This window comes from Stenella coeruleoalba (assembly GCF_951394435.1).
Source record: "Stenella coeruleoalba genome assembly, chromosome: 1".
NCBI lineage: Eukaryota > Metazoa > Chordata > Mammalia > Artiodactyla > Delphinidae > Stenella > Stenella coeruleoalba.
In genome coordinates this window covers 144,111,365-144,126,950 of record NC_137169.1, presented here as the reverse complement: position 1 = coordinate 144,126,950, position 15,586 = coordinate 144,111,365, and the positions used below count along the sequence as shown (strand labels likewise).

General features: G+C 38.5%; 1 protein-coding gene across 4 annotated transcripts in view; it reads right to left on the bottom strand.

Annotated features, from left to right (window-relative positions):
- The window catches only part of MIA3 (MIA SH3 domain ER export factor 3), a 53,684-nt gene that overhangs the window by 12,468 nt on the left and 25,630 nt on the right, over positions 1–15,586 (bottom strand). For 3 of the 4 annotated variants that reach the window (XM_079902912.1, XM_079902914.1, XM_079902913.1), the window contains 12 exons: positions 9,750–9,881; positions 6,797–6,818; positions 5,998–6,086; positions 5,301–5,378; positions 5,105–5,215; positions 3,708–3,779; positions 3,424–3,528; positions 2,611–2,733; positions 2,390–2,501; positions 1,199–1,254; positions 1,018–1,108; positions 733–871 (listed from right to left, as the gene is read on the bottom strand). In XM_079902912.1, the coding sequence (XP_079759038.1) occupies positions 733–871; positions 1,018–1,108; positions 1,199–1,254; positions 2,390–2,501; positions 2,611–2,733; positions 3,424–3,528; positions 3,708–3,779; positions 5,105–5,215; positions 5,301–5,378; positions 5,998–6,086; positions 6,797–6,818; positions 9,750–9,881 (1,130 nt within the window). Of the gene's footprint in view, positions 1–732; positions 872–1,017; positions 1,109–1,198; positions 1,255–2,389; positions 2,502–2,610; positions 2,734–3,423; positions 3,529–3,707; positions 3,780–5,104; positions 5,216–5,300; positions 5,379–5,997; positions 6,087–6,796; positions 6,819–9,749; positions 9,882–10,833; positions 11,102–15,586 lie in introns of those variants that run through there. The other variant, XM_079902915.1, reaches the window with a different exon arrangement.

The window sequence follows — 15,586 nt, the reverse complement described above, 5'->3', positions numbered from 1 at the left end:
GTAAGTTACTTAGTCTCTCTGAGCCTCAGCCTCCTATACTTAATATACAAATAATAATTGTACCTATCTCATAAGTTGCTCTGAGGATGAAACAAGCATTTCTATATCCCAAACTCCCAACAACCTTGCCACAATTACATATTATACATGTATAGTCTGAATATTGACTACATTAAGTCCAAAACTTACAATACTGTCAGTAACTAAGTACTCCTTTTGAAGTATTTATTCTATTTAAAATCATGTCATACAAATCACTCAGGATTTTTAAAGGCTATGTTAAAAACTAGTAGAACAAATGCAAGACAAATCAGAATGATATAACTAACAACAGCAAAAGAAAAGTGGAGTAAGTGGTGGAGCCTCAGAAAGGGTATGAATCGTCAAAAGAAGCACTTCCAGAACAGCAACTCTTAGTACCTGTTAGTTAGTAGCATAACTACTATGGGGTATCATAACTACTACTACTACTACTACTACCATTATGCTACTATAGTAGCATAACTACTATGCTTCAAGTAAATTACAGGCAATAATTGCTGACAATTAGTTAAAATGGAAAAAAAAATTGCAAGTTATGGGAAACAAGGCAGAAAGGAAGAAAGACAAATCTATACTAATTATAGGCAGAAAAAACTATAAACAGTCTTTAAAAAAGACAAGATTATCTATAGTAGTACAGACATTTAGCTAGATGACAATATTGTTAACAATGAACCACGAAAACCTTACTTTTGCAGAGCCATCTCCTTCTGCTGATAGAGCTCATTCAGAATCTCCACTTTCTGCCTCAGTGTTTTGCATTCATCTTCCAGTACAGCTTTGGCAGACTGCAGGGAATTGCGATCCTCCTCTAATTTCTTTATTTGGTCTGTAAGGGATAAAACATTAGAGCTTTGTGTGCACAAGAACTGGAGAACTTACTGAGGAGGCCAGAGTTAAGGGGGGTGAGAACACGGAAACAGGAAGCCACTCTTTATTTTTCAAGTGGCAATTTCTTTTCAAGAAGCAACCTACCTTCCAGGTTACATTTAGTGGACATGGAGGCTCTAAGTTTAAATTGTAAAAGTTTTAGATCCTCTTCAACTACTGATATTGCAGTCTGTGTCTAAAATTTGCAGAAGAGAGAAACAGTCTTAAAAGTGAGGCATAGTAAGAATTCACAGGCACTTATAGTACTCTATAAAAAGGATTATACCCGAGAAATGTCCATCATCTGCTTAATCTGCTTTTTCACCTTCTCACTCCGGTCACCTAAGAAACAAAAGGATTTCAGTGCTCTTTCCTTCCTTGCTGTTTAACTATATTTTCTTAATTTCCCCCAAACAATTATCATGTTCAAACATTCAATGAAAAAACAAACTAACGAAAAGAACTGATTCAGCTATTTGACTTTTAAGAGATGTGCAAACTTAGGTTGAAAAAAAGAATTCCCAGTTTGTACAATAAAAATATTATCCATGCTGTACTTGAGCAAGAAGGGATATGTGAAGTAAAGCTCTTTCTTCTCTCTCAGATCTACCTGCCCCCAGTCAAATATCTTATTTAGAAAGACTCATTCCTCTGCTTTCCCCTTGAATCTGCTACCAGGTGTAGGTTAAAACACCCACAATGTGAACAATCTCCAACTTGAGACAGAGTGTCTACAAACATTTCTCTCATCAGTAAACACTCTTTCCCTTTAGCCTCCACTCTAACTGCTTAGTTAAGTTTACGGCTCCAACCACTCGATACTTTTGAAATTGGTTGTGGCCCTAAAACCACAGAACTACAGAAATGATAAAAGCATGAAGTTCAGAAAGAAGTTTCTCCTACTGAGGATTGTTCAGTACACAGAGCTGGGAGACAGGACTGATGCTGCTCTGGCTCCAGTGCATACCTACTGCTGTACCACAAACCAGCAACCCACCTCTGCCCAACGCATACAGACCTGTATCGTCGTCCCTCGGTATCCACAAGAGATTGGCTCCAGGACCCCCTCCCCCACCCCCCACAGGAAACCAAAATCCGTGGATGCTCAAGTCCCTTATATAAAATAGCACAGCATTTGCACATAACCTACACACATCTTCCCACATACTTCATCTCTAAGTTACTTATAATACCTTAAACAATGTAAATGTTATGTAAACAGCTGCTGGCACGCAGCAAAATAAAGTTTTGCTTTTTTGAACTATCTGGAATTTTTTTTCTCCAAATATTTTCAACCTGCAGTTGGGTGAATCCACGGATGTGAACGCACAGATTCAGAGGGCCAACTGTACAAATTCAGTGACAGGCGTCTACAGCTTTAACCCTAAAGAGGAAATTCAGACTGCTGAAAAAAGCATCCGTGTACTTAGAGACTAGAAGGCAAAAAGAGGTCCTACCTCCCTGAAACCAATCTTACCTCCCACTTCTCCATTTGCTAATTCATCTGATTCATTTCCTCCTTTATTTTGACCCTCAGATTCAGATTCACAATCTAACTGATTCAACTGTGTAATGCAATTAGTCAAAGCCTAGAAAAGAAGCAAAAGGATATTTATTAGGAAGAGCCTCTCAATTTCAATTACCCAGATTCATGAGAATTCATGAGAATTAAGCACGTATTCAGGAGAATGAACTCACATTAATATTAACATCTTTGTGAGTGAGAACCACTTCCAAATCTTTCTGAGACTTCTCAAATGATCTGATTTGTTCACTGAGCTCAGCATGTGATTTACTCCAGTCTTTGATTTCTTGCTGCAACTGCAAAGTTAAAACACATCAATTTCTAAACGTTATGGCTTTTTCACTGGAGACAGCAAGACCACAAAAAATGAGCCAGGGAAGCAGGGAGCCATGCTTCTCCTTGGCTCGTCATTAGGGACTATACTATGGCCTTGGTTAAGGGATGGAGAGTGACTCCATCCCTCAGAACTGCAATGAGAACCTAAGAGCTGTCAAGGACACTGATCTGGTGTATCGCATCCTTCAGAAAATTGCAGCCAGTTCAAATAATTCACTTCCAGTAGGAATAAAAGAGCACGTCTCCCTGCCTACCAAGCCCAGACTCCAGATCATGTAACCGTCCCTTGGTCAGAGAAACAGTAACTGCTCAAAGGAGGGTAATAAATACCTAATTCTTTGGGTCTAAGAAGCAAGTCCATCGCCCTCTTGAGGCTATTCAAGTTAATATTTGGCTGGTGCTGGATGAGACAAAGACTAAACATTCTGATAGCTGCAAGGAATTGTACAAAAGAACAGAAAACCTAGAACAGATGGAGAATGTACACATGCACTCAATTTGGGGAGCGCAGTTTAAACTCTGCATATCTAAAAATTGAATCCTGCATACGTACTTCATTTCCTTAAAAACCATATCCAAGAAAAGATATTCAAGCGGTAATGATATCTGGTTTCCTAGTTACATAATCTATGATGTTAACTTTCCTTTACCTGCTCCTTCTTCTTCTTAAGTCTAGCATTTTCTTCTTGAACCCGATGGCATTCAGACTTCACTTTCTCTTCACTAAGTTTAGCTTCATTAAGGGCAATTTGAACCTAATGCAAAACACTTCTATTAATGCAATAATTCCAAAGAAAAACACATAAAAAGTTACTTTCCCAATTAGACATACGGTTTTTGTCTTTTGCATTTTCTAGCACACATCAAATGTTTGCTCCTCAAAATACTAAGACATCACATTAATGTATCTTGCAGGAATTGTACAGAGCTTTACCTCTGAAAATTCTGAGGCATTCATTGAAATAACATCTTTTAACTTCTCTACAGATTTCTTGTTTTCTGATATCTGCCATGGGAAAAAGAACACAAAAATGTATTAGAATTTCAGTAGAAACACTGGGATATATGATAAAAAGAAGAAACATTAACAAAACACATCGCAGAGCCATCCCCTAGATAGCAGGTAAAAGCAGATGATCCAGTCTTGGCCTAGGAGAAAAGTCAACAATGTAAAGACATGAGGAAAGAAAATACTGAAGACATAAATATTTCATACCATCCACAACTTTCCTAGTTATGAAATAATGTGGTACATGATGAGACAAAAAAGTCAAAGGAAAGAAAATGAAAAAAAATTCAAGTAAACCAGTTCAAATCAATGATTTTTCCTAGTGGTAGAAAAAAAAATCCCAAGGTCACTTAAAAATTCTCTTGCTAAACTAAAAATGGCTGGACTTGAGGGGGAAGAGCCAAATCTCAGATACAGAATTCCAAAACTTATCAAGGAATATGTCAAGGAGGTGGAGCATAACTCTTCACTCTTTAACTATGGGTTGTGCACGGTAACTTCCTTCCAAAGAGTACAATATGCAGAGGATGGAAAAAGGGTAACTTTATAGCAGAGAAACCTGGCAAATACTACCTCAGCCAGGTGATCAAGCTTAACTGGGTGTGCAATATATGGGAACCCTCTCTACTATCTTTCCAACTTTTATATAATTCAAAAACTGTTCTAGGAACTTCCCTGGTGGTGCAGTGGTTAAGAATCTGCCTGCCAATGCAGGGGACACAGGTTCGAGCCCTGGTCCAAGAAGATCCTGCATTCTGCGGAGCAACTAAGCCTGTGCGGCACAACTACTGAAGCCTGAGCACCTAGAGCCCATGCTCCGCAACAAGAGAAGCCACAGCACTGAGAAGCTCGCACAACACAACGAAGGGTAACCCCCGCTCGCCGCAGCTAGAGAAAGCCCGGGCGCAGAAATGAAGACCCAACTCAGCCAAAGATAAATTAAAAAAATAAAACAAAAAACTGTTCTAGCATTTAAAGTTTATTTTTAGAAAAGAACCATGCAAAAACAAATCAAAACAAAGTACTAAGACCACTCAAAGGGGCAACTATTTCTTATTTGCTCTACATGTTTCAAAGGGCAGAGCCAACCAATATGAAAATTACCCAGGGCTGAGGACAAAAATACTTCTGAGGCCTGTAAAATTAATAACTTGGGGTATTAGCATTTAAAATTCCACGAAAATGCACAGAAGTAGGTTCAACTTCCCTGACTCCCAATGTTGTTTGAGTTAAAGCATGGAAAAATGCAGAGTTCATCTCATCCAACCTACAAAATAGTTGAAAAGCCAATTTACAGTAACAGTTAACAGCAAAACTCTTACCAAGTCCTGATTCTTCGCATTCTGTTCCCTCTCAGATTCTAACATAGCACGCAAACTTTTAGCTCTGTCACCCAGAATTTCATTAGTTTCTTCAAGATTCTTGATTTTATCCTACAGAAAAAGGTATTAATAATAATTACTCATTATTTTTCTTTTGTCTTTAGAATGCAATCTCAAAAAGAGAAGGGATTTTTACCTTAAATCTAATTGCTTCGTCAGAGAGAATCATGTTTTGTTTCTTGGTTTCTTGAACATGTTTCTTTGATTCCTTGATCTAAATAAAATAAAGCATTCAAAATTTAGAAACATAAATTATGGTGCTACCAAAACTTATCTCCAGGACTTCCCCGGTGGTTCAGTGGTTAAGACTCCACACTTCCACTGCAGGGGGCACAGGTTCGATCCCTGGTCTGGGAAGAACCCACATGTCGGGCCATACAGCCAAAAGAAAAAAAAAAAAAACTTATCTCCAAATAGGAGATCCCTCAGAGAAGAAAGCAGTACTTTACACATATGATGACTACTTCACATTTGGACAGTTTGTAGGAGATAAAAAAAATTTTTTTTAATATGATTTAAAAACACCATAACAGGACTTCCCTGGTGGCGCAGTGGTTGAGAGTCTGCCTGCCGATGCAGGGGACACGGGTTTGTGCCCCGGTCCGGGAAGATCCCACATGCCATGGAGTGGCTGGGCCCGTGAGCCATGGCCGCTGAGCCTGCGCGTCCGGAACCTGTGCTCCACAATGGGAGAGGCCAGAGCAGTGAGAGGCCCGCGTACCGAAAAAAAAAAAAAACCAAAAAAACCCACCATAACAACTGAACTATAAGACAGGAGGAAATAATTCGAGCTGGAACCACAGGGGGAAAAAAACTAAGAGAATAATTAATACCTTCTGCTCATAACTTGATAATTTTTGTACAAGCTCTGCATTTTCTTTCATGATATTCTTCAACTTCTCAGAAATTTGCTGTTCAGTGACTGAAAAGGGGGGAAATCCATAAAATCATCAAAAATTGAATTACCCAATGCATTAGCAGCAAAGACATGCTATCTGGCACTCTGAGGGAAATGAACTCAGCATTAACTATTATGCCTTTAAAAAGCAAACTGTAGTTAACAGCACTAAGGATGTAAAAATATTAAAATTTAAGAAAAACATAATAACCCTTACTTCAATGAGATTCCAATTTAAATTTATTTCAAAGACAGGAAATACAGTAAAATGTTTTAGCTCAATGTCTTTCCCCTTCATGAGCACCTTTCTTCTCAGAAAATGTGATCATTTCAAATATATGCCATTTGTAAATAGAAATAGAAAATGCAAGCATATTGACATACCTCTATTCCTCAAATTATCTACTTAAATACGTATTTACTGTACTGAATAAACCATTAGCACAGGAACACTGTTCACAGGTAATAAATTGCACTACTTCAACATTCAAAGTCAATCTGCCCCAGCCGAATCCTCTTCTCCCTGCTGCCACCTCAACTCCTATCTCATCTACTCGCATCGCCACCTACTCTGTCATCTAAGCTAGCAACCTAGGATTAGTAAATTGTTCAGGAGTTAATAAGTCAATCAGAGATCAGAAGTCACCATATCTACTGTTAGCTTACACAAAACTCATATCAAATACCAGTACTGAGGGAATAGTACAAATAACAAAATAAGCCTGAATATTTACCTTGATATACTCTATTCTTTACCTAAAAGAGAGAGAAATAAAATTAAACTTGATATCAAGATATCTTATTAATAGAAATATTATAGTTCTTAAGACAATAGTCAAATCATAACAGAATGAAAATTTAATAATGGATTGGTTCAGCATAAGGATCCACAGGATTAAAAAATAAGAAAAGGCTAAAAAAATTTCAAATTTAATTGGTAGTGATACTTCATTAATAGTTTATGATAGATAAAAGCACTAAGGTAAATACTTTATTTTTGCAACTAAAGATACGTTCACGGGGACTTCCCTGGTGGCGCAGTGTTTAAGAATCCGCCTGCCAATGCAGGGGACACAGGTTTGATCCCTGCTCCGGGAAGATCCCACATGCCATGGAGCAACTAAGCCCGTGCACCACAACTACTGAGCCTGCGCTCTAGAGACCGCGAGCCACAACTACTGAACACGCATGCCACAACTACTGAAGCCCGCGTGCCTAGAGCCCGTGCTCTGCAACAAGAGACGCCACCACAATGAGAAGCTTGCGTGCTGCAATCAAGAGTAGCCCCCGCTCACCACAACTAGAGAAAGCACGCGCACAGCAATGAAGACCCAACTCAGCCAAAAATAAATAAAAAAGATACGTTCATGTATCTTTTCAATGAGCACCAATCTTATTAAAAGAGGACTTAAGTTCCATAATGGAAAGGGATTATTATATACATGGAAGTTGCTAAGAGAGCAGATCTTAAAGGGGGGAAAAGGGGAAAAAAGATCTTGTAACTATGTATTGGTAACGGATGTTAATAACTAGACTTATTGGCAATCATTTTGCAATATATACAAATATCAAATTATTATTTGTACACCTGAAACTAACATAATGTTACTAGTCAATTATTTCTCAATTTAAAAAAAGTGAAGAGGAATAGTGGTTTCATATTAAACATACTAATGCTTCACTTATCCAAATCATTTACTTGACAACCCCAAATAGCCAGAATGAGATCTAGAAACAATGATAATTGAAAAAGACTCTGAGGAAACAAAATTAAAGGCATGATTGTTGTCCTAAGATATGCCTCTTTCATGAGAAAACATCTTAGAATTCCTAATCAAAGTTGGCTATTGGGTGAATTTAGAAATCTAACAGACTGCAGCATCTGATTTTCCCAACCCCCTAAAAATAGCAGTCATAAATCTAAAAGGGAAAAGAAGACTGCTACAGGAAAATACACAAGCAATGAGAGAAATAACAGCTAACATCTTCTAAATCATCTCCTAAAGACAGCACCGAATTACAGGAGAATAAAATACAAGCAGTACTCAATTTTTAAAAAAGTGTTACTAAATGTCTTTGTAACCCAGAACTTACTTCCCTTGTCAAACATCATAAATGGTGATGAGATGCTCAGATCAGTCCACAAATCATCCATGATCTCAATATTATTACAGTATCTGATACCATTTTTAACGATGCTGTTACAGGCAACTGCATTCAGAGTTCCAACACAGAAATAAATAACTATTTCTCTAATGTCACAGCCTTGCTAATGAGGGAGTAAGCTTCCTTTATCCTCCTTTCACCCAAATCAACAGGCGAGGGAAAGCAGGAAGATGCAACAAGCAGGCAATGAGAGTAGGGACCAAGGTCCCAAATGCTGAGGCTGCAGGGCAGCAGTTAGGACATAAAGCCTACATAACCTTGTAAAAATCTAAGCCATGTCAGGGTTTTTGAGATGGGAGAATTAAGAGTGGGAAACAGAAAACGTTTTCACCGTTTTCCCTTCTGTTCACCGTTTCTATTCTTTTTCCCTGTATCTGAGGAAAAGCCCCATGAGGTTTAAGGAGTCTTCACAAGAATCCAGGCAAAAGACCCTTCTTTTTAAGTGATTTTACAATCACTTGTGCAAGGAGAGAAAGCTTATTAGCAATGATATGTCTGATAAAATTAAGAAATCAGAATACTCAAAGTTTAGAATGGTACTCATCCAATGCTTTTGGCCATTTAACTGTTAAGCTTCAACTGAAACTGAAAGCTTTTCATCTGCAAAGCTCATTTACACAGAATATCTTCTTCCTCAATTATGTTAGATGACCACGAAACAGAATCATAAGCATGTATCTGTACGAGAATACATTATATATATATATATATATATATATATATATATATATATATATAAAGCATGAAAGACAAATTATACACAGAAAAAGACCCTAAGGAATAAAAATTTTAATAGTGTGTCTTTGGACACTATATAATATGTATTTCCAAATAAAAAGATGTTTTCTGAACACAACAGCACATGATCAAATTAGAAAAATCTGTGAAATAGATATATATAAGGAAAAGGACTGAAAATTTACCTCTTCTCCTGATATATATTTTTACCATTTGCAGCATTTTTTCTGTACGTATATATGCGTTTATATAATACACAGTTTATCTTTAAAGTCTTGGTTTCTGCTTTTTTCCACTTAACATTAAATTGTGAGCACTTTCGGTGCCCCAATGTCTTTGGAATACATAAATTTTAAGAGCTGCCTAATATCTCATTATATAGATGAACAATAATTTAATAACCCCCCCATGATGGATCATTTAGGTTCTGTGAAGTTTTCACTCTAATAAACACGGTTCCATTTTTAACACCCTATACAAGATCTCTAATGTATGATCGGTTACTTCTTTAGAATAGACTATTAGATATGGTATTATACTATATAAAAGGACATGAACATTTTTAATGCTTCTGATTTATAAACTGAAGTTTTCCCATTGAGATTATCCACATGCCGTCTTGTTCACCTATGTCTTTACCAACAAAGATTACACTGTTAGCTTGGATTATAAATATTAATTTGTGTTCAACTTAGTAACTAAAAAAGAAACACAAAGGCAAGTGATTATAAAACAGTCCTGTATTTATGAGTCTAAAGGTATACGTTAATTTTATTTACTCACAGCAAGGACAGTTCTCCAGAAGAAAACAGCAAATGAAACAATTCCTAAGAAGGCAGTGGTAAGTACAGGCTTCCAGGGCAGTCCGTAAAAATCAGGCCCAGGCTGAACATCATCAGGCAATGTAGCAACTAGCTGAAATAGAGATATTAGAAATTGTGGGAAACCTGATAGAAATTTACAATAAAGCAGTCACAGAGAATCATCCGCAGAAATCTAATTCAAACTCCATTACATAGCGATCCCCTCAAAGTTCTTCAATAGTTTCCACTGCTTCAATAAAAAGAGGATACTGGCGGCTTCCTATTTCTTGTTTGGCTTGTATTTTAAAACATTATAAATCTGTCTTTACATTGAGCATATACTTCCATTTTGCAATAAGCCCTACACATTATGTTGTCCAACACATGGCTCGAATCCCTCTGGATCATACTTTTCTCTTAGCTGGTTTTTATGACTTAAGCCACATAAAACAAAAAGTTGAAACATACTATAGAATCTTTTATGGCTGCAAATAAAACCGAAGCGATAATGAACAACGCAAATATCAGCTTTTCCTCTAAGATTTGAAATCTTAATTGTTTTCTACTCACAGAAAGACAAACGCTGAGAAACTGCAAACACTTCCTGATAACTAACTGGTTTAGACAGACTGCTCTGAATTTAACTGTCTTCTATAAACCCAATGTTTTCATTTTAAAAGTTTCCTCAAAGACAGCGCATTAAACTCCTGTCTGCTTCTACACTGTTTTCACGGCCCTGTAGAAGTTAACTATCATATTGGCCCCATCCCCCAAAGGTGCGGAGGATAACATGAAAAGAAGCCGTATGATGACGCTCGCTTGGTTTGATTACGACTGTGTACCAGAAAGTAACACAGTGCCTGGCACATCGTAAGTAATTAAAAAATGAACACGCGACAAAACCTTCTCAAATACACTCCCATCATCTCCTTAAACAGCACCGAAACGTCCCGCCCGCTTCGGGCCTGACACACTCTATTTCCTCTTCGCCTCGTCAGTCAGTGTACCCGTCCGCTCAGAACTCGTCCACCCGCCTGCCAGAGCTGGGGGCGGGGGCCCATCACCTCCAGGAGCCTGCCGATGAGAGCAGCGTAGAGCACCGACAGGGGTCCCAGAAGCTCCGGGTCCCCCGGGGAAGAGGTGACAGAAGGCACAGTGGCAGGAACTGAGTCCATCGTGACGAGACAGCGAAGCGGAGGCGACACTTCCCCGCGGGACGACACCGGACCCCCTCTCTGTCACCGTTTCCTCCTTCGGAAAGGACCCGGCTCAGGGGGCGGAACCTGGGACTGAACTTCGCCTGCCCCGGCAGCTTGCACTTTCGCCCCACTCCTCCTGTAAAACACGTCATCAGACACGGCCCCGGGCGGAAGTACACGAGTCTACGGAGGCCGGCCCCGCCGTAAGCGGGCCGTAGCGGAAGAAACCAACGGTCGAGCGAGGCGGGGGAGCAGAGCGAAGAGACCTACGCGGAAGAAACCAAGTAGCGAGGCGAAGATGACGGGGCTCACCTGCGGCAGGAACTGGGAGAGAAAGCGCTGTTCCATGGGCCTGGGAGCTTCGAGAAGGAGGAGAGTGGGCGGGGGCTGGGGGAAAGGAGAAAGGCCAGCCACTTAACTCCTGCCCAGAGCTGGATCCTTTTGTCACCAGGTACTGAGACGCCGGGTACCTGCCCTAAAATGCTCAGACAGATCAGCCGTTCCCGCTCCCTCGATGGACCACCCCCTGCCTCGGCCGCCGTCTCCTGGGCCAGGTTCCTTCCCAGCTCGCTCCAGTCCTGCTTGCTTTTGCCCTTCCTGGACTCCAGATGTCCACACTGTCCCACATTCGTGCCGATGCCCCTTTAAAAAGTGTAATTCTAGGGAATCTTGTCATTACCACACCTATGCCAATGAGGTCAGTTCTGGGTCCCACATTTTAGGGTTATAGGATTTGTGGAAAAGGGCAAGGAAGAGTCTGGAAATTGCGTTCTGAAAGTGGAAGAAACTAAAGATATTTAACCTGGGGCGGGGGAACGATGTTTGCAGATCTTTAAAGGTATGTCTATGAGTTGAATATAAAGCCAATTCATTAGAACAATCAAGCAGGAAAAGCCTGAAAAAGAAGGGCATGGCATGGGTGGAAGGTAGGCAGGCGGTTTAAGCAGGCTCTGTAATTAAAACAGTCTGGTACTGGCCCAATAATAGACAGACAGACCATGGAACAGAACAGAAAATCTAGAAATAGGCCCAACTGCGCTGGCAACTCAGCATACAGTAAGTCAGCTGGGGGAAAAACAGACTTTTTATTTAATAAGGTGGTGTTGGCCTAACTGGATAACCAAATGGAAAATAATAAAAATTCGATCTTTTTCTCACTATTCACAAGAATACATTCCAAATGGGTCAGAAACCTGTATGTAAAAAATGAGAACAAACAACTACTGCAAAAAAAATATGGATGTATTACGAGTGAGCAAAACCTTCCTAATTAGGTCTCAAAATCCAAACGAAAAGATTTGTAACCTTGATTACTTGGAGAAAAAAAAAAAAAGTGTCCAGCCCGTGGACACAAAAATACAAAATAAGCAAAGCCTGACTATGAAAACCTGCGGAAAACATATTTGTAACATATTACAAAGGGTTAATATTCCTAAAATATAAGGAACTTTACAAATAGAGAAAATGGCCAGCAAACCTATAGTAAAATGAGCTGAAAAAATGAATAGATAGTCCTCAGGAAAAGAAGTAGGAATAGCTCACAAACAGGGAACCATGCTCTGTCTCATAATGAAAGAAATACAAATTAAACCCACACTGAGATACCATTTCTCACTTATATTCGCAAGATCCAAACATTTGACAACATATTCTTAGAGAATGCAGAGGAAATGGGTACTCTTATGCACTGATCATTATACAAAATGATAACAACCCCTATAAACAGTAATCTGGCAACGTCTCCCAAAATTACCTGTGTAATTACCTACTGATGCAACAATCCAACTTCTAAAGTTCTATCTCAAAGATACTAGAAACATAACAAATGTTGGAAAGATATATGCACAAAACCATGTTATTCTAGCATTATTTATAATAACAAAAGACTGGAAATAACCAAACTGTCCATCGACAGAAGAGTTGTTGAATACACTAAAGTATACAGTTGACCACTGAACGACACAGAGGTTAGGGGTACAAACCCAATGAGTAGTCAAAAATCCCCGTACAATTTATAGTCAGTGGGCCCTCCTTACGCGAGTTTCCTTGGTATCCTCCTTCTGCATCTGAGGATTCAACCAACTGCAGATTGTGTAATACTGTAGTATGCATTTAGTGAAAACAATCCGCGTACAATTAGGGATCCAAACGATTCAAACTTGTATTGTTCAAGAGTCAACTGTACTGCGAAACTGGAAAAAAGAAATTAAATAATTCTATATACTGCTAGGGTATGATGTCTAGAATATACATATCTTTTTAAAGGGAGTGGAGAAAAGTATATTTTTATCTAAAAAATAAAAGGAGAAATTATTTTTTTTCCAGCTTTGAGGTAAAAGTGACATGCAATAAATAAAACTGCACATATTTAAAGTGCACATCTAGATAAGATGAGTGCATCTGTGAACCCATCATCACATTCAAGATAATGAACATATCCTTCACCTCCAAAAGTCTCATCTCCTTGGTAACCCTACCTCCCACCACTTGTCACAGAATTTCTGTCCTAATGGATTAATCTGCATTTCCTGAAGTTATATATATATGGAATAATTCACTATGTATTCTATTTTCTCTGGCTTCTCTCACTCAGTATAAATTGAGATTCATCCATGTTGCTGCATATATCAGTAGGTCATTAGTTTTTACTGCTGAGTAGTGTTTCATTGTAGGGATAAACCACAATTTATTTACTTACTCACCTGCTGATAGACATTTGGGTTTTTTCCAGTTTTTGACTTTTACAAATTGAGCTGCAATGAAGATTGACATACAAGGCCTTCTATGGATGTATAACTTATTTTTCTCTGGGGTAAATGCTTAGCAGAGGGATGGCTGGATCATCTGACAGGCGTATGTCCACCTTTTTAAGAAACTGACAAAGTGTTTTCCAAGGTGGTTGTACCATTTTAATATCCCCACCAGCAGTGTATATTTCCAGTTCCTCCACATCTTCTCCAACACTTGGTCTTTTTAATTTTAGTCATTCTATTGTGTGCAGTGATAACTCAGCGTGGTTTAAATCTGCATTTCTCTCATAATTAATGATGTTGAGCTTTTTTTTTTTTTACTGTGCTTATTTGCTGTCCACATCACATATCTTCTTTGGTGCTGTCATTTTACTGGGTTATCAGTTTTCTTATTAATGAGTTTTGAGAGTTCTTTATATATTTGGGATATAAGTCCTTTATGAGATATATGCTTTGCAATGATTCCTTCCTAGTCTGTGGCTTGATATGATTAAGTTTAAGCCTAGCGTCTTTTTTTTTTTCTATTTGTCCCATCTGTTCTTTGTTCCCTTTTTCCCCAATTCTTGCCTTCTTTTGAATCAAGCCTTTTAATGATTCTATTCTATCTCCTTTGTTGGTTTATTAGCTATAACTCCTTGTTTTGTTATTCTAGTGGTTACTTCAGAGTTTATACTATACATCTTTAACTTATCAGTCTACCTTCAAGTGATACTATACTACTTCATATATGCAATAAGAATTTTATACAAGAGTTATTACCACTTTTCCCTCTCCTGACCTTTAAACTATTGTTGTCATACGTTTTATTTTTACATATTTTCTAAACCCCATAGTACATTAATAATATTTTTCTTTAAACAGTAAATTAACTTTTAAAGATATTTAAATAATGAGATAATCATTTTATATATTTACCCATATGGCTACCATTTCTGCATTCTTCACTCCTTTGTGTAGCTCCATTATTTCCATCTGTTGTCATTTTCCTTATGCCTAAAGGTCTTCCTTTAACATTTCTTATGGTGCAGACGTGCTGGTGAATTCTTTCAGCTCTTGTATGTTGGAAAAAAAATCTTCATTTAATCTTTGTTTTTGAAAATTATTTTGCTGGGTATGCTATTGGAGATTAACAATATTGCTCTTGAAGTATATACATATATTTTTTAATTAATTAATTAATTTTTTGGCTGTGTTGGGTCTTTGTTGCTGTGCGTGGGCTTTCTGCAGTTGTGGCGAGCAGGGGTTATTCTTTGTTGCCGTGCATGGGCTTCTCATTGCGGTAGCTTATATTTGTTGTGGAGCACAGGCTCTAGGCACATGGGCTCAGTAGTTGTGGCTCACGGGCCCTAGAGCGCAGGCTCAGTAGTTGTGGCACATGGGCTTAGTTGCTCCGCAGCATGTGGGATCTTCCCGGACCAGGGCTTGAACCCGTGTCCCCTGAATTGGCAGGCGGATTCTTAACCACTGCGCCACCGGGAAAGTCCTTGAAGTATATTGAAAGATATTATTCTACTATATTCTCCCATTCCTTGTTTCCAACAAGAAACCTGACGTCAACCTTATCTTACTTCCTAAAATCTCTTTTCTCTAGCTGCTTTTAAGATTGCTCTTTATCACTTATTTTGATCAACTTGATTATGATATGTCTTGGTGTAGTTTTCTTCATGCTTCTTGTACTTGGGTTTCATTGACTTTCTTAGATCTGTGGGTCTATAGTTTTCATAAATTTTGGAAAATTTTCACCCATTATTTCTTCAAATAATTTTCTGGACACCTCTTCTATCCTTTCCTGCAGGGATTCCAGTTATACATTTATTACAGTGCTTGAAAGTGTCCCCACAGCTCACTGATGACCTGTTCATTTTTCT